Source organism: Cyclopterus lumpus, chromosome 1, assembly GCF_009769545.1.
Source record: "Cyclopterus lumpus isolate fCycLum1 chromosome 1, fCycLum1.pri, whole genome shotgun sequence".
NCBI classification, from domain to species: domain Eukaryota; kingdom Metazoa; phylum Chordata; class Actinopteri; order Perciformes; family Cyclopteridae; genus Cyclopterus; species Cyclopterus lumpus.
Window position 1 is genome coordinate 1116040 of NC_046966.1, and position 26461 is coordinate 1142500.

Genomic DNA, 26461 nt, shown 5'->3' on the forward strand with positions numbered 1-26461 from the left:
TTATTATCATCATTATTCTACTAGATCCACTGCTGCTGTTATTTTTGGTAGTTTTTCATCATGCCTACTACTCTCATTATGAACAATTTCTGTCGTATTTATTGAATGTGTGTCGTTCATTCTGGTCACATGACATCTGATAGAGGGATCCTCCTCTGTTGCTCTCCTGAAGGTTTCTTCCCTTTTTCCCTACGGTAGTTTTTCCTGATCCGATGTGAGGTCAAAGGTCAGGGATGTCGTTTGTGTACAGATTGTAAAGCCCTCTGAGGGGAGTTTGTGATGTTGGGCTTTACAAAATAAACTGAATTGAATTGAACAACAAAGCTCAACAAGGAAAACATGAACATTTGACTACAGATACAATATATATATATATAAAAGTGTTTAAAAAAACTGAATTTTGTAAACAGTAGGACGATGATCCAAAATGTGCTTGAATAAATATGGTATTAATGTAACAGCTTGGTTTATATGCATGAGGGGGGATATGACAGTATTCAGAGTATACTATGCTTGCATTTATATTGAGAGCGTTGATATTAACATGTTAAAACAGTGTATTTAAACTATGAAATATGTTATAGACAGCTACAGGGGTTGTTACTGACATTACGTGGCTGATGTTCAGCATTCTCAGAGTGGTGTCCGTGGAAAGAAGCTGTTTTTGTGTCTGGTTGTGTTGTTTTGAAGTATAGGTTGTGTTTGAAGTATAGGGCTCTCGGACGAGTGGACAAGTTCAAACAGCTTGTGTCCAGGGTGTGAAGGGTCTTCCTGGATGAACGGAAGGCATTCTGCAACAAAAGAGTTATTAAAAACATCATACCGACTGTGGGTCAGTGGTGAGCAGGGTCGTCCTTCAATCAGAGGATCGGCGGTTCGATCCCCGGCTCCACTAGTCCATGTTGATGTGTCCTTGGGCAAGACACTTAACACCAAATAGCTCCCGTATCTGTTCTACTGTGTGTGGATGTTAGTTAGTACTAATGTGCAGGTGGAACCGTAGCTCCTCCCATCATTGTATGAATGATGTCATGTAGTGTTTTCGAGCTTTGAGTGGTCAGAAGACTAGAAAAGCGCTGTACAATATACCATAAAAATCTCATTGGATGTATGTCAATTATGCCATACAAATGTGACTTTAAAGGTGTCACAGCAGTATGTTGTGTCATTTAGTGTCAAAAATATAAGCCATTAAAGTATTATGAGAAACAAAGTAAAAAATTAAATAAAAGAGGCAAACAATATAATAGCATAGTATGCAATAAAATATCATTACAATATAATAGTATAGTAAACCATAGATTATAAAAAATATTTTTCTCTTAGAAAATTGAGAATATGAAAATGTATACAGTATACAGTATATATATATATATATATATATATATATATACTGTATAATCTTTTATTAAATTACCTGTCGAATATTCCTTAAAAAAGGTCATGAAATGATCATAGAATGCCTTTAAAAGGTCAATACAAAATTCAATTAAATATCATGTATGTCATAAAAATGTTGGTATAGTATGCTATAAAATATAAGTTTTTTACATTTGTATGACCCTTATAGCATAGTAAACTATGACTGTTTTGACTAAGTATAGTATGTCCTAAAAGACTTTCATAGTATATATATTGTATGCCATATAAATGTTTTTTGAAAAATCTATCCATTAAAGTAAAAAAGTCGTAGTAAGTATGTCGTGAATAAGTCATAGTATGCCATAACGGCATCATAAATATATCATAGTATATCTGTACTTGAAAAGATCTTTTCTCGTCTTCTGACACTCAAAGCTCTTGTCATCATTCACCCATTCATACACGGATTCAGATTCAGATTCCAATTTATTTAAGTACTAGGACAACGAAATGTAGTTTAGCATCTGACTAGAAGTGCAAAAAGAAGCAGTGAAAGTGCAGTGCAATGTATATAGCAGTATAAATATAAAAAAGAGGAGTTGAGTTCCTTTGAGATGTGGACACCCAGAAACCTAAAGCTGGAGACATGCTCGACCTCCGTTCCTTTGATATGGATGGAAGTGTGCGTTTGGTGTTGAGGGCCAAGTTGTTGTTGGCACACCATGCTGCCCGGTGCCGGACTTCCTCCCGACTCATCGTTGTTGTTGATGAGGCCCACCACAGACTACCGTTGTGTAGTCTGCAAACTTGATGATGGTGTTGGAACCATGTGCAGGCGTGCAGTCATAGGTGAACATGGAGTAGAGGAGAGGGCTCAGCACACGGCCCTGTGGAACGCCAGTGTCCAGGGGGAGGTCGAGGGGTGCGATTGCCGTAACGGGGTCAGAGTTGTTGTTGGAGTACTCATCAGTCCTTAGCGGGAGGGAAATCCAACCACCAATCCTTTGATTGAGGACAACCCACTCATCCACTGTGCCACAGTTCTTGAAAAAAGAAATCACGAAATAGTATGTAAATACGAATGCTACAGTATAGACATGTCAATAACAAGTTGTAAAAAAGGCAAAGTATGTAAGCCAAAGTATAATAAAAAATACCATGGTAAATGGACCTGATCTTTTCTAGTCAAAGCTCTTTCACACTTCATGACATCATTCACTCATTCACACCAATTCATACACTGATGGGAGGAGCTAAGGTTCCACCTGCACATCAGCAGAAACTAACAATCATACACCGTAGAACAGCTACGGGAGACATTTGGGCTTAAGTGTCTTGCTCAAGGACACATCGACATGGACTAGTGGAGCCGGGGATCGAACCGCCGATCATCTGATTGAAGGACGACCCTGCTCGTCACTGTTGCCCCTCATTGTATTGTATGCCATAAAAGAGTTATTACAAATATAGAGTGTCTTCTTACTCAGATGTTTTGAGGATGTAGGTTCTTTCTTCAAGCTAATTTAGAAGAAATCTAGTACTTTTATCCAAAGTGACTTCCTTTTGTAAATGAAGTATTATATAATGCTTCATAGTTATTATAAAGTGTTACCGAGCTAGAGAGCTACCGGACCAGAGAGAGACTTCTCACTGCTGCCTCTAACATGATCAAATATTAAACAAAAATAAATGGTAAGTGTGGAACAATTCTTTATAAATGATCAATTTTAAGTATACTCATACTTAACTAATGCTTCATAGCGTGCAGTTATTATAAAGTGTTACCATAATATACAATCATCCAAAATGTAAATGGATGCACTTATAGTTCATTCTGGTCTGCTGTGGGTTTCTACATCTAGTTTGTGTTATTGAGAGCAAGGTCTCAAGACTTGGTGCACTCATTTATTGAGCCAATGAAGCCCCTCTTTTTGCTCTTCCTCAGTCTACCCAGAGAGTGCTTGGTCACTCATGCTCTGTTGTCCGCCCCAGCCGTGCCTTGGCTAATAGGCATGTGATGGGATTGTACTCCCTGTGGAGTATCTGCCGCTCGCACTTTGTTTAGTGGACAAAATCAAAATGCAGTCCAGCCCAGCGATGCAGAAAGTGCTGAATGCGTCTCATCAGACTGTTTGAACAATCTCAAGCTGGTGGCGGCTTAGTTCATTAGAAATATTTTACCGTCTCGTTGCACAAAATGAGCATATTAAATTGGTGGGGTTTCAATGCCAGATTTCTGGCTTTCTGCACACTCCACACCCTGTGGCATTTCAACACATGCCCAAACTCATAACTACCCCCACCGTGAACTTTTGTTCAGTGATCTATGCATGAAGGAGCAAACAGCCCCCAAACCAGCTGTTGGGTCTCTGGTATGTTCATGCAGGCAACAAATATGAAATAACAATGCACAATTTGTGTGAGTTTCCAATCCCTTGACATTCAAATAGTTCAAAACAACCTTTTTTTTAAACACTTGATCCTATACTATTCCCTGCTGTTGAGCAGAGATTACATTGTTGGGGACGTTATAATCTTAAATGACCAGTTTCCACGACTCTTACAACCATTTATCATGTATTAATATTATTATTATTCTGGATGAAAAGTTTGAGAAAACAAAGTTTGTCAAACAGGTAAATTACAGAGTTACAACACATTATCTGAATATGACAGAATGTATGAATGGACCTCCACAATCCATGAAACAGAAGGAGGTAGAGGGGAGGGGGGTCCGAGCAGGGTCCGAGGCAGGAGGCCGGCTTACCAGCATCAGACACCTCCAGGTCCAATGGACCCTATGAGACGTGAAGTCACAACGACTCCAGGGAGGAAGCAGAGTTAATAAGGTGCAATGGAGAGATGTAAATTCATCCATAAGGAGAGAGAGAAGAGGAGATAGGTGCTCAGTGTATCCTAAAACATCCCCCAGCAGCCTATAAGCCTATAGCAGCATATCAAGGGGCTGGACCAGGACAAACCTGATTCAGCCCTAACTATAAGCACTATCAAACAGGAAAGTCTTAAGTCTATTCTTGAATGAGGTGTTTGTGTGGGAAGCTGGTTCCATAAAAGAGGAGCTTGATAACTGAAGGCTCTTGCTCCCATCCTACTTTTTAAGACTCTAGGAACCACAAGTAGCCCCGCATTTAGTGAGCGCAGCTCTCTAGTGGGGCAATATGGTACTACAAGCTCCTTAAGATATGATGGTGCATCACCAATCAAGGCTTTGTAGGTGAGGAGAAGAATTTTAAATTTTAAATTTCTTGATTTTACAGGGAGCCAGTGCAGAGCAGCTAATACAGGAGTAATGTGATCTCTTTTCTTAGTTTTTGTGAGTACACGAGCTGCAGCATTCTGGATCAACTGGAGGGATATAAGAGACTTATTAGAGCAGCCTGATAATAAGGAGTTGCAGTAATCTAGTCTGGAAGTAACAAACGCGTGAACCAGCTTTTCTGCATCTTTTTGGGACAAGATGTGCCTGATTTTTGAAATGTTACGTAGATGAAAAAATGCAGTCATTGAGATTTGCTTAACGTGGGAGTTAAAGGACAAGTCTCGGTCAAAGATAACTAGAGATTCTTTACAGTGGTCTTGGATGCGAGGGCAATGCCATCTACAGAAACCACATCACCAGATAATTGATCTCTGAGGTGTTCAGGGCCAGTAAAATAACTTCAGTTTTGTCTGAGTTTAACATCAGGAAGTTGCAGGTCATCCATGTTTTTATGTCTTTAAGACAATCTTGAAGTTTAAGGAGTTGGTTGGTCTCCTCTGGTTTGAACGATAGATATAATTGAGTATCATCTGCATAGCAATGAAAGTTTATGGAGTGTTTCCTGATAATGTTGCCCAAAGGAAGCATATACAAGGTAAATAATAGGGTGTCATGATCAATGGTGTCGAACGCAGGTCTAATAATACCAGTACGGAGATGAGTCCTTTATCTGATGTAATTAGGAGGTCATTTGTAATTTTCACCAGTACTCCCTCTGTGCTGTGGTGTTTTCTAAATCCTGACTGAAACTCCTCAAATAAACTATTCTGATGTAGAAAGTCACACAACTGATTTGTGACTACTTTCTCAAGGATCTTAGAGAGGAAGGGAAGGTTAGAGATCGGTCTGTAGTTAGCCAACACCTCTGGATTAAGAGTGGGCTTCTTCAGGAGAGGTTTAATTACAGCTACTTTGAAGGAATGTGGTACATGGCCTGTTAGCAAAGACACATTAACAATATCAATCTTTAAGACTAATGAACACAGTGGACACCAGCTCGTGTGGTCCAGCAGTTTATTGACTGAGAAGTGTTTCCCAGTTACTAATGTAGAAAGCACACATGTACATAATCAACATACATGACAAAATGATTAGCCTTCACACACTCGTAACAGCATGTTAGACAGTAAAGAATAAACGTTCTTTATGGTAGGTAATCATGGTCGAAGATCCACAGATACACGTTTCTAAAAACCTTTTGGTTCCATGAAATTAATCTAAATAAACTGAAACAACAACTTTCAGAAAACAATAGTGAAATGGTCATTAAAACTAAGATGCAGCACCCCTCCAGAGAATATAAAAACAACCCATATTATGCACCCAGAAACAAATACATACACAGCGCTAATGTTAGAATAATTGAGCCATTCAAGGAGCTCCATTAATCCTTCTAATCTGACAAACTGGTGTTTTTTTTGTCATTTAATAAAATTATTATTGCATTAGCCTTGAAGAAATAGGTCTCAGAGGAGCTTAGCACAGTATTAGATGCCCGTCTCAGGAACTAAACTCCATCGTAACAGTAGCTGCTTTCTGGTTGGATAAATCGAATCGCACTGGAAATATGAAAGGTCAAATTAACAAATTGTCAAGGTGCCTCGAAACTAATCTGGAACTTTTTTTTGGAGGAGAGAAAATAAGTAGATTACTTGTTTTCCCCGAAACAGACAGACGAGAGAAGATCAGATTCACAACATTCATTTTTAAAAATCAACAGAAAGAGTCCCTGTGTATGTCTGAACCCAAAGGAAGTTCTAAAAGGGGGCAAGCAGCATCCTCAAAGCGCCAAATTAAACCATCTTGGATATCCAGTTAATCAGAATATAAAAAAGGCAAAGCAGAAGACATACAGAAAAGAGGCATCAAAGTCCCTTTAAGTCTCGTCAGTCTGCCTCTTCCTCCCCAAGGTGAGCCGTTTGTGTTTGCACTTGGTCGCTGTTCAGCATTCCAGGGTTAATGGAATTAAAATCAATGACAATCTCAGTCCTTTTGGGCTTGAACTGCCTGCCGAAACACAAAGGAGAAGAAAAAACACACGCATTAGTCACACACACACACACACACACACACATTAGTCACACACACACACACACACACACACACACACACACACACACACACACACACACACACACACACACACACACACACACACACACACACACACACACACACACACACACACACACACACACACACACACACACACACACACACACACACACACACACACACACACACACACACACACACACACACACACACACACACACACACACACACACACACACACACACACACACACACACACTATTATCCAAAAGAGAATACTGAGTGCAGGTGACCACTCTAAACCTAGATATTCTTAAAGAATATCTAGGTTTACAAATTATTGGCTAAATAAGAATGAACCTGGCTTTAATTCTAAACTAATGGTACTGCCGCGTCACTAAACTGACCAGTAACAAAGTAACAAGCTGCTCTGCTGTTTATACATTTAAACAGCAGCCTTCTGGTAGGCTTTAAAAAGGTTCTTACACTTCACTCCGCCATGTTTTCCTGCCCGACATGGTCAGAGGCACGAGGAGCTATTTCTCAGCTTTAGAGACCTGACCAGTTCTGACCTTTCATTTGGAGCACTTCAAGCACCCTCAAACCTCAGTCATCACTACCCGCTTCCTGTAGGTCATGACTGCTACTGTTCACTGTGGTGGATCCAATCCTTTCAAAATCAGGAGGAGTCCAGCAGGGTTTTGTGAAAAGCTCCCAGTTCATTCACCGTTAATCCAACTAGTACTAGAGCTGTGTTTTACCCAAGAAGAGCTCTTATATGGAGTTACCCTAATGCAGTGGTTCTCAAACTGTGGGGGGCCGAGGTGTTACAGGTGGGGCGCGGGGGCAGTGCGGAGATCGTCACATATTACAAAAGTATGTGTAAATGTTTACGTTACGGTTACGGCGTTCACAGGTTACGCTTGCGCATGCGCAATCTCGACTTCCAAGATCCTTTGCGACTCCCGTGTAGCTTAGTAGCTTAGCTAAATGAAGAGCTCGTTAGGCTTCTGAGCAGTTACCTGACGGAACACGGGCTGAAATGGGAGAGTTGTGTGACTTTCTGCACAGACGGTGCGCAGACCACGGCAGGGAAAAGGAAGGGCTTGCAGGCGCTGATCAAGAGTCTCTCCAAATGTGCAATGGACACACTGTCATTCACAGAGAGGCGCTAGCAGCCAGACAGATGTGCCGTGAACTACACGAGGTTTTGACCGATGCCATCAGCGTGGTCGTGTTCATAAAAACAAGAACCCCGAAAGCACGACTGTTTTCTGCATACTGGAGAGACGGGAAGCTCGGTAGCTTTCACAAAGAAAAGTGTATTATAACGAATAATAATTAATCATATTTTAATTATTGTATGTTTTGTGAGTAAAATCTGAATCTGCAGAGTCAATGTTAAATGGACTGTACTTGTATAGATCTTTTCTAGTGTTCTGAACACTCAAAGCTCTTTAACACTACATGACATCATTCACCCATTCATACACTGATGGGAGGAGCCACCTGCTCATCAGGACTGCAACAAAGTTGTTGCAATTTGGACACTAAACATGTTCAATATTATTAAACTATGAATAAACAAGCGATCACTCTGTACAGCAGTGGGGGCGGGGCTTAAAGGCTCTGTTTCCGACTGCCGTCTCTGTGGGTCATACATGGACTGGATAAGTGCATCTCACTTGTAAATGCCCAAACTATCCCTTAAGAGAATGCAGCAACACCACTATTGTTTTTTTATTCTCTCTTCCAAGTTGTTGTTTTTAGCTGGTGGTATTGTTATTATGTTCCTTTATGTGTGTGTGTATATGGTATTGCTTCCCTTGACCTTCATTATTTATTTTTTTACATTTCCACTTGTTCCAGTATGTATAAACTTGTTACTCACCTGTATCCTATACCTGCCATAGTGAGCAGCCTTCTAGAAGCTTCTGTCTCCGGACTCTTATGGTACTTATCAGAATGAAAGACCACATCCTTGATACCTGGACAGAGGGAGGGATTGATTATGAAGCGACGCAGAAGTGCAACATAAAAAAAACATTACTGTAAAAGACATTGTACTTGTTTTGGACCTCCCACCACTAGGGTGCGTAGGGCCACTGTCAATTAGGACAGAGGCCAATATAAGAGGAGCACATCGGCCAGGGGTTTCTAGACTGGCAGGAGCACACCTTTTTTGACCGTGTGAGAACGGGTGACCATGTATGATAACTCATGATAACTCATGTTTTGATTTTGGAATCTTTTTTTTTGGTTTGACAAATGGGTTTTGATAGAGAACATATCTTTTGGTTTGTGTTAAAAAGTGTACCACATTAGAAATAAATGACCTTTACGTTTAAAACCAGACCATTGCATCGTTAATAGGCACGCGTCCAAAACTTAAATCAAGCAACCATAGTGACCTTTTTTTGACAGACAACAGAGTCAGTACAATTACTCTGAAACAATTCCCCTTCCTAGTCAAACCTAAGAGGAGAAGTACATGCGCTATTTTAAGGGAATGGGCGGATCTGATATTGAGTATCGAGTCTATTGAGTATCGAGTCTGCTTCGAGTCAGTTTCGAACACCAAATATTATTAAATCAAATTCAATGCGGCATACGCTGCACCTCAAACAGAACATGCACAAAAAACAATTTACAACAGTACAATTCAATCCCCGGCTCCCGTCAGTCCCGAAGTCTCTTAATGTCCACAAAAGAAAGTCCAGTAAATAAAACCCCAAAGCCAGCAAACAAAGGTCCCTCAACCCCGCGCTGCCTCCCCACAGCCCGTTTAGGTGGTGGGCTGGTGGGCCCAGTGAGCCGTATTCCAGCGCAGTCTGAGTTTGTAGTCCACGCAGTTTATCCGGATGCTCAGCGTCTAATATTGCCTCGCGGATAACAGACAGCTATTTCTACGGTTACTCTATTGGAAGATAGATTGGTACTGTTGTGGGTAGGAGAAAATGCATCTTGTCTCTAATAGTTAGAATATTTTCACTAAAGAAGTTCATGAAGTCATTACTACTGAGGTCTATAGGAATACACGGCTCCACAGAGCTGTGATTCTCTGTCAGCCTGGCTACAGTGCTAAAGAGAACCCTGGGGTTGTTCTTATTTTTCTCTATTACTGATGAGTAATAGGCTGCTCTGGCATTACGGAGAGCCTTTTTATATGTTTTAAGACTATCTCTCCAAACTAAGCGTGATTCTTCCAGATTGGTGGAACGCCATATGCTTTCAAGCTTTCGTGAAGTTTGCTTTAGTTTGCGGGTCTGAGGGTTATACCAGGGAGCAAACCTCCTTTGCCTCACTGTCTTCTTCTTCAGTGGGGCTATCGAGTCTAGTGTCATTTTCAGTGAGCCTGTAGCACTATCGACAATATGATCAATCTGGGACGGACTAAAGTTAGCACAGGAGTCCTCCGTCACATTGAGACGTGGTATTGAATCAAATGCAGAAGGAATCGCTTCTTTAAATGTAGCTACAGCACTGTCAGTTAGACATCTGGTGTAGAAACTTTTGACTAACGGTGTATACTCCTGGAGTATGAACTCAAAAGTTATGAGGTAATGGTCTGACAGAAGAGGGTTCTGTGGAAAGACCAGCACAAGGTCATTTATATAAATTTTACACATATTTGTTGATACTGACATATCAAAGTCTAAATAGAAACAAAGCTTCCACTTTCAGTCCGGGAGGCAGACACAGTCACCTCATTCAAGAATAGACTTAAGACTTTCCTGTTTGATAGTGCTTATAGTTAGGGCTGAATCAGGTTTGCCCTGGTCCAGCCCCTTGATATGCTGCTATAGGCTTATAGGCTGCTGGGGGATGTTTTAGGATACACTGAGCACCTATCTCCTCTTCTCTCTCTCCTTATGGATGAATTTACATCTCTCCATTGCACCTTATTAACTCTGCTTCCTCCCCGGAGTCGTTGTGACTTCACGTCTCATAGGGTCCATTGGACCTGGAGGTGTCTGATGCCTGGTGAGCCGGCCTCCCACCTTGGCCCTGCTGATGCGCCCCACCCCCCCTCCTCTCTACCTCCTTCTGTTTCATGGATTGGAGTTCCATTCATACATTGTCATATTCATGTAATGTGTTTATGTAACTTTGTAATGCTGTTCATTCTGTACACATGACATCTATTGCTTCTGTCCATCCGGGGAGAGGGATCCTCCTCTGTTGCTCTCCTGAAGGTTTCTTCACTTTTTTCCCTGTCAAAGGTTATTTTGGGGAGTTTTTCCTGATTCGATGTGAGGTCAAAGGTCAGGAATGTCGTATGTGTACAGATTGTAAAGCCCTCTGAGGCAAATTTGTAATTTGTGATATTGGGCTATAAAAAATAAACTAAAAAGAATTGAAAATTGAATTGCATTAACATTTAAATAGTAAAAATCAACATTAAAATAATGCTTGGATTTTTTTTCCAATGTCCAAAAGTCAAAATTGCATCAGGTGTCATACTGTAGAGCAATAAGTGCAAAAGCAACCAATTTCCTCAATTAGCTACAGCATCGGAAACAACAATATGTAAAAGCAAGACCCCAAAAATATGTAGACAATGCGTACAGGATTACAGCTGCTAGTGCCGCTGGAGGTAAGAGTGTGTGTGTGTGTGTGTGTGTGTGTGTGTGTGTGTAAATACTCACCGGCCTGGATGATGAGCTTGGCACACTCGTTACAGGGGAACAAAGCCACATACATGGTGCAGCCTTTCACATCAGCGCTGTTCTTGTTCATAATGGCGTTCAGCTCGGCGTGGCACACTGAGGGACAGAGTGCCATGATAGTCCCCAGTCAGTACAAGTGACTTTTAGGTTGTATTGCAATCAAGCCACAAGCAAACCTTTGAAGAGACACAGGCATAACATACAGGATCCCTGCTGGTGTTTTCTATGACACTGAAGAAATGGGCCAAAAACACACTTACTTCTCTTGTTAACGCATCATAAGCATAGAACCAGTTCACATTACTTTATTTACATTTGGTTGAAAATAGTTCCAATGAAAACTTTCCACAGTGAGGTTTGTGGATGGTGGATAACCATAACACCACTTCTGGAAAGAGATGCTGCTGTTGACTTTCTTCAATGCATTTGCAGTGCTTTAAGGCATGTTGAGTTGTAGTGGATTTTATATACACTTGCACATGTAGATAAGAGGTTATGTTTTAAATTAATACAGAAAGAAAGTTATGATAATTAATTTGAGGAATATTCTGAGGAATGTATTATAAAGCATAAGAGAGGATCACTGTTTTATTATTCTGTTTGTTAATGACAAATGTAATGATTAATTGTATGATGCATGAGAATGAATGAATGTTTTATTGTTTAGACAATAGTTAAAATGGATGCCGATTGAAACCTGAGATGTTGATTTTATTCTGAAGGCAGGATAATAGGGTTTTATTCTGAAGGGGAACTTCCTGTCCTTGACCAGAAGTGTGAACTTTGACCCCTCTAGCTTATCGATTGGAGGCATTCTTTGAAGTGGCCAATGGAACTAACCTTCAGGTGTGAACCTCATGTCTTATTCTCTGGTCAGCAGCATGCTGTGTCTCTGAAAGGTATTTACATGAATACCTCCACTAACCAATGGAACTAACCTTCAGGTGTGAACCTCATGTCTTATTCTCTGGTCAGCAGCATGCTGTGTCTCTGAAAGGTATTTACATGAATACCTCCACTAACCAATGGAACTAACCTTCAGGTGTGAACCTCATGTCTTATTCTCTGGTCAGCAGCATGCTGTGTCTCTGAAAGGTATTTACATGAATACCTCCACTAACCAATGGAACCAACCTTCAGGTGTGAACCTCATGTCTTATTCGCTGGTCAGCAGCATGTCTCTGAAAGGTATTTACATGAATACCTCCACTAACCAATGGAACTAACCTTCAGGTGTGAACCTCATGTCTTATTCTCTGGTCAGCAGCATGCTGTGTCTCTGAAAGGTATTTACATGAATACCTCCACTAACCAATGGAACTAACCTTCAGGTGTGAACCTCATGTCTTATTCTCTGGTCAGCAGCATGTCTCTGAAAGGTATTTACATGAATACCTCCACTAACCAATGGAACTAACCTTCAGGTGTGAACCTCATGTCTTATTCTCTGGTCAGCAGCATGCTGTGTCTCTGAAAGGTATTTACATGAATACCTCCACTAACCAATGGAACTAACCTTCAGGTGTGAACCTCATGTCTTATTCTCTGGTCAGCAGCATGTCTCTGAAAGGTATTTACATGAATACCTCCACTAACCAATGGAACCAACCTTCAGGTGTGAACCTCATGTCTTATTCTCTGGTCAGCAGCATGTCTCTGAAAGGTATTTACATGAATACCTCCACTAACCAATGGAACCAACCTTCAGGTGTGAACCTCATGTCTTATTCTCTGGTCAGCAGCATGCTGTGTCTCTGAAAGGTATTTACATGAATACCTCCACTAACCAATGGAACTAACCTTCAGGTGTGAACCTCATGTCTTATTCTCTGGTCAGCAGCATGTCTCTGAAAGGTATTTACATGAATACCTCCACTAACCAATGGAACTAACCTTCAGGTGTGAACCTCATGTCTTATTCTCTGGTCAGCAGCATGTCTCTGAAAGGTATTTACATGAATACCTCCACTAACCAATGGAACTAACCTTCAGGTGTGAACCTCATGTCTTATTCTCTGGTCAGCAGCATGCTGTGTCTCTGAAAGGTATTTACATGAATACCTCCACTAACCAATGGAACTAACCTTCAGGTGTGAACCTCATGTCTTATTCTCTGGTCAGCAGCATGCTGTGTCTCTGAAAGGTATTTACATGAATACCTCCACTAACCAATGGAACCAACCTTCAGGTGTGAACCTCATGTCTTATTCTCTGGTCAGCAGCATGCTGTGTCTCTGAAAGGTATTTACATGAATACCTCCACTAACCAATGGAACTAACCTTCAGGTGTGAACCTCATGTCTTATTCTCTGGTCAGCAGCATGTCTCTGAAAGGTATTTACATGAATACCTCCACTAACCAATGGAACCAACCTTCAGGTGTGAACCTCATGTCTTATTCTCTGGTCAGCAGCATGTCTCTGAAAGGTATTTACATGAATACCTCCACTAACCAATGGGAGCTTAGCTCAGCGAATGGACTGCCAATAAAACTAATTGTGAGACGTGAATTTGGTCTCTTACGTGGTGACGCCAGACAGAAACTGTTGGCTACGTCAGGAGACTGTGGAAGTGAAGCCATGTGAGCGCGTCCGGGCCTGGACCATGTATGTATACTGATGACTCTTGTTTGTTATGATTAAATAATGATTATTATATATCTCTGGCTTTGGAGCTTCTTCTTCCAAGCACCAGGCAGCTCGAGATTCTCTAAACTTTTACAGGCACCACAGACAAAAGTCCAGTAAACTCCATTGTATTGCGGTGGAAGTACAAGTCTCAGTCTAAACACCAGGTCATGGTGGCCATTTTAAGTAGAGAAAGATGCAGATGACTCTTTTGCCCTTCTGGTCAATGGAGAAGCAGAGACATTTCTTAATTATGTATCCTCCACCACCTTCTCCAGGCTTAACGTTTAGCACTTGACGCATGGAGAGAACTCAGTAGCAGAGTATGGACATCTAATGAGCTACGGTCTTTGTAGCACGCAAATGCCTTTAGAATTGAATTATGCATATTCCAGAAAACAGATGATTACTATGTGTTGTGGGGGATGAAACCAGGGGTTCTTTGTTACTTTGTTGTTAGAGTACATTTTCATCAACCAAACTTTTGATCCCAGAAAAAAGTAAAACCCAAATCATTATCCAAAATTAAAGTGAGGATATAGCAGGAACTGTGTGTGCACATGCATTCTCACCATAAGGGTATTTTGTGTCAAGCCGGTTGTCAGCAGAACGAGACCAGGGTAGCTGGTCATCATCACAGCCATTGGGCATACCGTTGTAACCAATGCCAACTATCTTATTCTCCTGGTTCACTATACATGCGCCCACCTGCAGAGAAGGGAGAGAGGTTCCACAGCTTCACCATTTTTTCCCCAAGAAGAATGGACAAACATTTCTATCTCCAAATGTGCAAAGCTGCTTAGAGACATACCCCAAAAGACTTGCAGCTGCAATTGCAGCAAAAGAGGGTTCTACCAAGTATTGACTCAGAGGGGGTGAATACATATGCACTCAACACTTTTCAGATATTTATTTTGAAATCATTTTGAAATCCATGATATCTCCCCCCCCCCCACACTTCCAAATGATGGACTATTGTGTTGGTCCATTACATAAATCCCAATGAAATACATTTTAATCTGTGGTTATACCATGACAAAATGTAGAAAAGTCCATGGGGGTGAATAATTATGCAAGGCACAGTACATACAAGTTGTCCGTTAGGCTGACTTCTTTGATTAGAAAAAAAAGAAAGAAAACAAGGATACATTTAGATACATCTTTTTCAAGTATCCAATTGCTACAGCCTTCTAACTAAACAAACACTCACCTGTGAGCTTGGGTCTTTGCTCCTTTGGGCTGACAGAAAGGCTACAGCCATAAAGTATTCCGGACATTCCAGGTAGTCTTCTCTCTTCCTAGTTGTGCCACTACGCAGAAACAAGTCAAAAAATGCTTAAAAAAGGTTTTGTAGAGGAACACCGCCACCTTCCCGTCTCCTGGTCAGCGCACACCAATTTTGCATTTGAATTCACGTATCAATCTGAATGCATTAACTTTTGTGACGCATAGACATTATTATGAGTATGTATTTTAGTATTGTAATAATACAATATGATCATTATTTTAGAGCCTTCAACATTGCCAGCTGAGTCCCAAACTCCTTCCTCTCCCTTCCACTGTAAATACTTTATATAACCTGAAAAAAAACAAGCAATATTATAACATGATGGTGACATTAGTCATGATGAAGACTAAACAAAACATGGTTAAGCTTTTTCTGTTATTTATACAGCCTCCCATCCGGCAGACTACCATCATCATCCAGCTCCTCGTCTGCTGGACTCACAACATCCACCATGAAAATCTGATCATTTTATTTCATTAAAAGTTTTAAAATAAATTCTGTTAACAGGTCACACTCCTGAAAGATGGAGTTTGGGGGTGTGGCTGCTGCAGAACCCAACTGAGAGCTCGGAGGGATTGGTGTCGTGGGTCCAGTGTGACAGCTGCAACGCTTTGTTTAACTTTTCCATTGGTAATTGCATGTGTAACGTCACATTGCATGAATTGTGGGTGATTCCTTTGGGCAAAGTCTGCATCTGACTAACGGAAAGGATTCATAAAGGACTCAAAATGTCTGCCAGCGAGCGAACACACACGCACGACAGTGGGACAGCCCTAAACCCTCACAGAGTTTAAGCGCCTCAAAACCAGAGTCCATAAAGGTGGGGATTGTGATTGTGATTGTGATTGTGATTGTGATTGGGATTGGCCCATACAGCGCCCAGTGTTTACTACGAGGATAGAAGCTATCCGAGCCAGGCCAAGAGCTGTGCACGGCTAATGTACCGGCGTTAGTGCTCTTTACCGACTCTAGGCCAAAGGTTAAAGTTAACTAATAATCAAAACGACATTTAGCTCGAAAGTGAAGAAGTTAAAAGTTTTTTAACACCATCAAATCAGCTGAAAACGTTATCAATATTTTTATTGGAACGTTAGCTAAAAACTGTCCGGCTCGGATAACAATTACATTAACAAAAATCAGCTTCTATTGCAGCGGACTGTCTAATAGTGAGTGTTGTGGGTTGCTGGCAGTCAGTTGTTTCTTGCAAAAATCTTCCAAGTAAAATGACAGACTATATGTCGTGATACTTCCTAAACACACACAATGTGTCTGTAAACTTCTTCTAATGTAAACCAGAAGAAATTGTTATGAAAGTTGTCAACATTTACAGGTTATTCTGCTGCATTTACACCATTTAACCCTAACAACATGTTTAACATACGAGGACTGCTGAAAGAATAAACCACTCTAGTAAACGATATTCATTGCAAAATGTTAACGGTATTTCTCCTCAATTTCTTTGTTATGCTATTAATGAATTACGAAGAAGAAACATATTTAAGATAAATTACTGTTCCTTTGCATATTGTGTAAAAGGAAAACAAATGTGTGTCTCTTATCAAATGAGTGACAGGGACCCTAACTAACCGGATAGTGTGTGAAGATTTATTAGGACTGATGGCAAACAGCTCATCTATCTACTCATCTTTCATAACAGCATCGGCTGCAATTGGATGCTTTTGATTAGTGTCCTGTTATATAAAAACCTCTAATTAAAACGGAAAGGGTAAATAATACTATGAAGTTATTAAGAACAAATTGACTAAGTCAGGGTCAGCTGGTTGGATGGGGTTTAAATACATAAGAGATGTTTTTTATTTATTTCAACACGATATCGGCGTTAAAAGGCGAACGCGTGGGCTCCGGGTGCATGAGGCTCGGGAGGAGACCACCCGGAAGCCTAGCGTTTCAAATATGACAAATATGACAACAGAAGAAACAACATGCCACCCGTGGGTGCTCTGTCCGCCTCAGAGCCTCCTCGCGATACCGGAAACGTTACTTTCTCCCGGTGGTCGTTGTGCTTCTCAAGACAATAAATGAGATCTGGTTACCCGTCAGGCGTTGGCTCTTCCATAGTCTGCAGATCCGGGTCCTAGTCGCGGTGCCGTTTGATGTTTGAGAGCCGTGGCACGAGACTACGTCACAAGGAGTCGACACGAAATAGGAAACAATCTCCCGCGTTATTGCACTCGGGTTGTGCCCCGAGCTTTGCCTTTCAGGACGAACTCGGACTCCTCACGAGGATACTGAGCAGACACGGACATCCGGGTGCACCTATACACGGACATACGTGTGCACCTATACACGGACATACGTGTGCACCTATACACGGACATACGTGTGCACCTATACACGGACATCCGGGTGCACCTATACACGGACATCCGGGTGCACCTATACACGGACATACGTGTGCACCTATACACGGACATCCGGGTGCACCTATACACGGACATACGTGTGCACCTATACACGGACATACGTGTGCACCTATACACGGACATCCGGGTGCACCTATACACGGACATACGTGTGCACCTATACACGGACATACGTGTGCACCTATACACGGACATACGTGTGCACCTATACACGGACATACGTGTGCACCTATACACGGACATACGTGTGCACCTATACACGTTCATGGGAAACACGATCCAGGTGAAACAACATCCGGTTTTCAAAAAAAGATGTCGACAAATCGTATACTACTTGGAAATTAGATTAATCAATGATATTCACATTAAGTATAAAGCATGTGACCTGTTTCTATTGAGTTAAAGGGAAAATACAATTACATTAATACATGTTATTCACATTAAGTATAAAGCATGTGACTGTGCATTAAGTGTCTTTATTCTTTGATTTTCAGGATGGATATAGTGAAAATCTAAAATGTTTACTGTTCCAATCAAGAGATATTTAAAAGTAAAAGTCTTACCTTTCTACGATCAAAAAGCAAATTTCTGAATATTTATGATGATATACAAATATGTATCTCAATGATTCCAGCTAATTCTAATTAATAATGCATATATGTTGAAGACATCTCTGTCTACACATATACAGAAAATGAAACCATGTTACTGTACCATGTAAGAGATTCTTCAAAGTAAAAGTCCTACATTCATAACGATAAACTGGTCATTTCTGAATATTTGAGGTACTGTAAACAGACTGATATCAATAATTCTAGTAATGGTCCTACATTTGTAACAAGGAACTGGTCATTTCACCCATACTGAAAAACAAACAATTTTACTATACCAGTTAGGAGATATTCCAAATTAAAAGTCCTATCTTCAATCAGAGGATCGGCGGTTCGATCCCGGCTCCACTAGTACATGTCGATGTGTCCTTGGGCAAGACACTTAACCCCAAAATGTCTCCTCTAGCTGTGCCTACGGTGTATACATGTGTGTGAATGTCAGTTACTGATGTGCAGGTGGAACCTTAGCTCCTCCCATCAGTGTATGAATGGGTGAATGATGTCATGTAGCGTTACAGAGCTTTGAGTGTCCGGAAGACTAGAAAAGATCTACACAAGTACAGTTCCATACAAGGTTACAAGGCTATTAGTCATTGAGAAGGAGCACTTCAGTCACTTTGATACAATCTGTTTGCACTCAAGTAAATATGCCCTGAATATTTGCACTAGCAACCCTAGATAGTTTCCATTTATAGTAGCCTCCGTTTATATTCTGCATTATTTAATGTCATCTGTATTTGTATTTTATAATCTGTATATATCGTTATACTCTCTGTTGCACTTCTGGTTAGATGCCAAACTGCATTTCGTTGCTCTGTACTAGTACATGTGCAATGACAATAAAGTTGAATCTAATCTAATGAACCAAGAAAGAAGGTATATATTTGAGGGAGCCTATACAACAGGTAATGTAGGGATTCAACTAAACAAGGTCAGTTTAACTGTTATTAATATATATTGAAATGTCATAGCACAGAATGAATATGAATGAAAGCTGAATATTTGCTGCATTTCCCTGGTCCTGGTATTGCACATTACTGTCACACTGTCATAACTTATTGCCTGATGAAAAGAGTAGAGCTATTGTTAATGTTATCAATATAGTTAATTTAATGTTAATCAATTCTTATAATTAACATTTGTCTATATGAAGTTTGTAGCCTGGGCTCTCCTTCACTGTACCACTAGGGGGCAGCAGATTACCTCTTTTTAACAGGCAGAACTACTGAACATCGAAGTTCAAAGTCTAGAGAAGAGATGAGTCAAGCCAGCAGGAGACACCTCAGATAAAACGGTCAGTTATAACCTGAAAAAAATGTGGAGTAAAATCATGGCTCAAAATTACTGGTTAGAAATATTCGATTAAAATTAGGATGACCTATATAATACTGGCTACAACCTACAGTATTCAGACCTACAGTAGGCTGCGGCCAGCTTTCACCTTCTTATGGATTGTGGAGGTCCATTCATACATTGTCATATTCATGTAATGTGTTTATGTAACTTTGTAATGCTGTTCATTCTGTACACATGACATCTATTCATCTGTCCATCCGGGGAGAGGGATCCTCCTCTGTTGCTCTCCTGAAGGTTTCTTCCCTTTTTTCCCTGTCAAAGGTTATTTTTGGGGAGTTTTTCCTGATTCGATGTGAGGTCCTGGGACAGGGATGTTGTATGTGTACAGATTGTAAAGCCCTCTGAGGGGAGTTTGTGATATTGGGCTATACACAATTAACTGAATTGAATTGAATTAACTAAACCCACTATATTATCATAATGTCCCCAACATCATAGGCTAAATAGAATTATAAATGGAAAATACACGCACCATTGCCATGCTCAATGCATTTCAGTTTCCATAACACCCAGCAAAGGTGGATTGCAGACCAGGCAAAGGAAGCGCCTCCAGTTGAGCTGGAACCTTAAATATGCTTAAGACTCACTGTTGTTTTTCATTCTCTAAATTGTATTTTGCTAACACACTTTCCACCACAAATTTTCATTTAATTTTTCTATTAGTGGCGGAAGTGGGCTTCCATAGTATTGAGATGTTTGAATGTGTAAACTAGAAAGGAGGACTTAGTAGAGTGGAGATCTCCCCAGGTGTGTCTGTATTCTGTATTAAATGAATACAACCCATAATTAAAGCTTGGTTTACTGTTGTAGACTCATGCTTCGCAGCATGAACGGAACATTGTTCCCAGAAACGCTAGAGGGCGTACAAGCAAAATGTACTGTGATGGATAAACAGTGCAACTTATAGATATGCCAATAGACTAAGTGTAACTGGCAAAACCACATAAATCAACCTCCACAACGACAAGGGATCTGTAAACTCATATTCATGGACTATTTATTACCGTTGCACAAATCCTAGAGAAACGAGTCATGGATTAAATGCATTATAAACAAATGAAGGTTGGATCTCCTTTAGTGTGTAGACTATTTAATTTGGCTGGAAAATATTTACTCAAAAAAGTCTACATCTGTTTTTTAAGCTCAAAACAAATTGGCTTATTTTGTATAACACCCAGATGTGTAAATAGTGCTTTTATCAGTGAACTATTTGTGACAACAGATGCACTCAGCTGTGTTATCAATACCAACCTACCTTAGAGTAAGAAATAAGCAGGCAGTTGAGGGCAGTATAAAGGGTCTTTTATCTCAAGTCACAAACCCATCTTCCTCCATGAGCCTTTCCACACCGCATCTAAAAACCTTGGTGCAGTGCGCCAATCAAGAAATAAGAAATAATTTCTTAGATGTTAAGGTCATAATTTGGTTCTTTTGTTTACATTTCAAACAACAAAATGATAGACTGATCCATTTGGTCTCACAACATAATGCCCATCTGACAAAAACACAACAACAAAGAACGAAAGACAAAGACAACAAATGTATAGAAAACATTTTGTTGTGGCCTGGTTTAAGTATTAAGTTATTCTGGATACAATGAGGCCATTTCTAATAAAAAACAAGGCTGGATACAAAAAAGCAGTCACACACCATTGACATAATGAGCCTTACCTGTGAAGGATGGACATTTAGCTAGCTAGCTGTGTATTTTGTGGAATCCTGAGGAAAAGGTTGATTTCACGCTTTAATGTCCCCTTGGATAAGTTAGCTGGGTCCCAAAACCACCAGATACCATTTGGATATTTCGATTGTTGTAATAATGAGCAGATGAGCTTAACAAGTGAACATATTTTCTGTTTAACAGACGTTCAATAAACGACTAGGGTAACGGTGAAAATACTTTAAAACCAGTCTTTGAACCATCTATTTGAAAACGTTGATTAAACATTCACATTTAGATTATATTTCATCTGGGTTTGCAATATTGGCTTTCAACTGAGAAATGGTATGGTTTCTCTAAAATGATATGCTATTATTAGCACAATGCAGACGATAAAAACAATTCACAATTTTTTTTTTTTTGCTTGATCACGTCGCGCCGGAAGTCCTAGGCTGAGTATCCCGACCGATGATACCTTCAAAGAGTATATAGACTTAAGACTTTCCTTTTTGATAACTATTATAGTTAGGTGGGCTCAGGTTTGTCCTGGTCCAGCCCCTAGATATGCTGCTTATAGGCCGAGACTGCTGGGATACACTGAGCTCCTCTCTCCGCTACTATTGTTATTATTATTATTATTAGTTGGATTGCTAATACTATTGCCAATACCATTACTGATTTTCTTATCATCATTAATCTACTATTGCTTTTATTATTGGTAATTGTATTTTTTCCATTATTTTTCTACTCTCATTATTGATAATTTATGTCATATTTATTGAATGTGTTGTAACTCTGTAATGCTGTACACATGACATCTATTGCTTCTGTCCATTCGTTTGTTTTGTCTGCCAAGCTACCATCACTATTCCAAATAAAAGAAATGTGGAGCGGCACTTGTTTATCAGACTACGACACCGACTTCCCTCTGAAAAAGGAGCTGAGCAAGAGAAAGGTGAAGGAACTAAAATCACAGTTGTAAATTACATCTTGTGGACGTTTTGCTGACCAGTGTAATACGACTTTGGTAAAATACATTAGTTATAACCCAATAGTTATTATCAAAGTTTAAAAGAATGAAAACAACTTGCATAAATATCAACTACTGCATTAATTTGCCTCTGGTAATCTTCTGTTCAGATCACTATAAATACGGCTGGTAAAATAATTTCTTGTTCCGATGTGAGGGTCCTGTGAAAGAGGAGTTGTGATGTTGGGCTATACAACATAAATTCAAAATATAAAAGTGGTCCACAGTGTAGATAACATTGACTTCTGTTGGACCGATGAAACACAATATTGGGGAAGGAGTTATCAATTGTAAAAAGAAAAGTAGTAAATGAAAAACAATTCAAACAAGCGCCTTCAGTTTTAAGATTTGTGTAGCTATTTGTAATATTTAGAAAATCATTGACTGTACTCTTATCAGCAAGGTCTTTATTCCTGGACATTCATTCTGTCATTTCACTTGACTTAAAAGCTCCAACAGTCTAAAGTTCAGATAGCTTTGTAGGAAGATCACGGTGATCCAACAGTGAATCCAAAACAACAGAAAAGTGCATTAAGAATGTGCTGTAATATTTAATTAAACCCAAACTAAACTGACGATAATTTTCCATAATATATTTAGAGTGTTGTGGTAGATTATGTGTTCTTCAGCACACTTGAGGTGCTCTTCAACCTAAAAATTTCAGACAGACAAAGATATTATCATTATCATAATCTAATAAACCCAACAAGAGAATCAAGAAACATTTACAAGATACAAAGTTGGTGAGGCAACTAATGCTGCCGTTATCAAATGGTGCATGGTGGATGCAGCAATACGATACAAAACTTAAAATCCTTTGTGTAAAAGGAATCAGAAAAAATAAATGACGTTTGTAGTTGTGTTGGCGGCCTGAAGAGTCAGACACTGGCACAGCTAACAAGGTTAGCCAGATTTGGAACTTGAATAGTGTACACATTTCAAAACAGAAATAGGAAAAGCTCAAAATAAACAACATAAATTTTTTTTTTTAAACTGTGCACACAACTAGGAGGGGGTAATTGTGAACTCTGGAGAACTTACAGGTTGGTGATCTTCTCTAGTCTGTCCTTGAGGTTCTCCTGGAAAAAGAAACAGGACAAGAAAACATGCGTCTTGCTCCCAAACAAATATCGGGTGGCAGCTTATGACAAGCTTTCCTGAATGTTGTGGCTGCAGTCCAAAGTATTAGAATAATACACAGTATATTACTTGTTTTGCCCGCACATTGGCATAAAATTAAAATGTTATGGATTTAGGAAAATAGGAACCTCATTTTAAGTCTTAATTTGATACAAAGATTTGTTAGTCAACGAGAATGTAGCACAACATGAAAGTAAAAGCATTGCCCTGTGCAATACTGAAATGTTGTCCCTAAAATATAATTAATAATCGTGAAAAATAATTGTGATTATCATTTTGCCCATAGTTGTGCAGCCATAACCAGCAGCATGCCGTTTTTCAAAGCTTCCCAGCTTTCAAAGCTTCTCAACAAAACAATGTGTTTGATTTCTTTTCTTTCAAATAGAGGGAAACGGAAGGTATTCATGTATTTGCCCACCCCCTGTAAAGACTGTGAGTGTCTTATTTAAATGCCTGGTCAGGGACAACAATCCCCAAATGTTTACAATGCAGCATGATAGAGTGTGAAAATAAATACTACAACTAATATGGTGATGTCATTTACAACATAATGACCTAATCATTGAAATCTAATCTTTTTTTATTCATAGTGACAGCATGATGAGTCCTTTGCTCTGTCTCACCTTTGAATCATCAGACATGGTGCAAGAAAAGGAGGAATCAGATGACGGACATGGCAGCGGGACACTTAACTGAGAGAGAGACAAGAAAGCAGAGACAATTCTAAAAATGTGCTTAGTCGAGGATTAATCTAAAACGGGTTTAGTGCTAGTTTCAAGCTAATCACAGTTGAACCACTTGGGACAGTTTAATGAGCTGTTGAGCCTTCAGTTATCAAGCTCCTCTTTTATGGAACCAGCTTCCACTTTCAGTCCGGGAGGCAGACACAGTCACCTCATTCAAGAATAGACTTAAGACTTTCCTGTTTGATAGTGCTTATAGTTAGGGCTGAATCAGGTTTGCCCTGGTCCAGCCCCTTGTTATGCTGCTATAGGCTTATAGGCTGCTGGGGGATGTTTTAGGATACACTGAGCACCTATCTCCTCTTCTCTCTCTCCTTATGGATGAATTTACATCTCTCCATTGCACCTTATTAACTCTGCTTCCTCCCCAGAGTCGTTGTGACTTCACGTCTCATAGGGTCCATTGGACCTGGAGGTGTCTGATGCTGGTGAGCCGGCCTCCCGCGTTGGCCCTGCTGATGCCCCGCCCCCTCCTCTCTACCTCCTTCTGTTTCATGGATTGGAGTTCCATTCATACATTGTCATATTCATGTAATGTGTTTATGTAACTCTGTAATGCTGTTCATTCTGTACACATGACATCTATTGCTTCTGTCCATCCGGGGAGAGGGATCCTCCTCTGTTGCTCTCCTGAAGGTTTCTTCCCTTTTTTCCCTGTCAAAGGTTATTTTTGGGGAGTTTTTCCTGATCCGATGTGAGGTCAAAGGTCAGGGATGTCGTATGTGTACAGATTGTAAAGCCCTCTGAGGCAAATTTGTAATTTGTGATATTGGGCTATACAAAATAAACTGAATTGAATTGAATTGAATTGTATAATCTGGTATGTGCAGTGACCTTCCTTCACCACTCCTCTGTCCTTGACTGACGGTAAAATGGAGCACCATAATGTATCGGCACATGCTTACCTTACTGAACCATGTAATGTTTGAAGAAACAGCTATGTTCCCAGTACATCAACATGAATATTAATATTGAATCCACTTTTTGGAGTGGAGTGTAAATTAACTTTATTACAGTATCGATCCTGGTCCCATTATATAGTTTTAACAGGCTGATTTCCCTTTTCCAGATGGAATCCAGAAATTCTGTCTTGTAGCTCTCAATTTCAGATCAAAATGTTTTTCATCTTGTTGAGTATATAATATAGGGCTATATAGCTTTGATTATCAATGTGTTACAACCCACCATTGTCCTGTGAAGATGCTTGAACATGTTTAATAAAATCAACACAATAACAGGCAGAAACAGACCACAAAACAAGACATTCAGTGGAGATGAAATTAATATGAAATGTCACAGCATGTACACTACCTGTATATTCAGATCTAGTTTAGTCTCCAATAACAGCACTCTGCTCATCAGATTTTCCCAGCTCTCTCTGGATATAGTGATGACTTCTCCTTCATTCTGGAATAGAACATGATAAATAGAAAAGGTGGCTGCAATTGGTATGTTGCGTTGGTCTGAACAACACTGCGATAGAATCACAACATATCACAGGCTGACATTATTTATTGCTTTTATTCAACGTGCGTCAAGAATGGCAATATGAGAGTTAGAGCCATTGCAATAAACTTTATTTTTTATTACTGAATAACAATATTCACAATAAAGAAAAAAGATTAATCTTTGTGATTGTGGTTCACATGTCGTATATGGTTTCTCTATGACTATGATTCTGACGTGTTTTATAATGCCCATGTATTTATATTTATTTGGATCCATCAGGGCATGGCCACCATTTGACATGTTTGTCCTTGTCTTTGGTGAATAACAGTATACTGCCCAAGCTAAATTTACACCTTGGGGACAATAAAGTATATCTTATCTTAAAATCATACACCTGGGCTGGCTGCCTAAACATATCAAGGCATTGTCTGTGGAATGTAGTCTACACTGGCAGCTAGCATATATATATATATATATATTTTTTTTAATCACATGCTGGTGTTCTGTTAATTAAAATGTGGCTATTTATTTACATTTATCTGAAGAACGGCTCAGCCCCAGTAGGATGAATTTAATTGTTAAGCACAGGTGTGTTGTTTGGGGAAGATATTGCTCTGCTTTCCCCGGAGTAAAATAAACAGTCGCTCTGGAGAGAGGTTTGACACCTGTGGCCACTTATGGCTTTATTTCTGTTCTTTGGAACGTAGCAGGGTATTTCTCTTTCTAGTCCCATATGAACCAAACAGATTGCTCGACTTGAGATACCCATTTCATAATAACTGTCAAATGGAGGAAATAATAAATAA

The 26461-nt window shown here is 39.9% G+C and overlaps 2 protein-coding genes across 6 annotated transcripts in view; both read right to left on the minus strand.

Moving 5' to 3' along the window:
• Positions 1-1829: 1829 nt before the first annotated feature.
• On the minus strand, positions 1830-18679 carry dctd (dCMP deaminase). Of its 3 annotated transcripts, none has more exons than XM_034529342.1 (6): positions 17337-17882; positions 15205-15304; positions 14567-14702; positions 11347-11463; positions 8589-8685; positions 1830-2405 (listed from the first exon to the last, which is right to left on the minus strand). In XM_034529342.1, exons 1-6 carry the CDS (start codon positions 17357-17359, stop codon positions 2336-2338), a joined length of 543 nt encoding a protein of 180 aa, XP_034385233.1. In that variant the 5' UTR covers positions 17360-17882; the 3' UTR covers positions 1830-2335. The 3 variants fall into 3 exon arrangements, with proteins under 3 accessions (XP_034385233.1, XP_034385243.1, XP_034385224.1); XM_034529352.1 differs by lacking the exons at positions 1830-2405; positions 17337-17882 and adding exons at positions 5640-6649; positions 18556-18679; XM_034529333.1 differs by lacking the exon at positions 1830-2405 and adding an exon at positions 5640-6649 and having other exon boundaries at positions 17337-17869.
• Positions 18680-20913: 2234 nt separating this feature from the next.
• cep44 (centrosomal protein 44) overlaps positions 20914-26461 on the minus strand; it is a 17250-nt gene continuing 11702 nt past the window's right edge. For all 3 annotated transcript variants that reach the window (XM_034531561.1, XM_034531569.1, XM_034531551.1), the window contains 4 exons: positions 25518-25613; positions 24087-24155; positions 23365-23402; positions 20914-22974 (listed from right to left, as the gene is read on the minus strand). In XM_034531561.1, the coding sequence (XP_034387452.1) occupies positions 22938-22974; positions 23365-23402; positions 24087-24155; positions 25518-25613 (240 nt within the window). In that variant the 3' untranslated portion in view covers positions 20914-22937. The remainder of the gene's footprint in view (positions 22975-23364; positions 23403-24086; positions 24156-25517; positions 25614-26461) is intronic.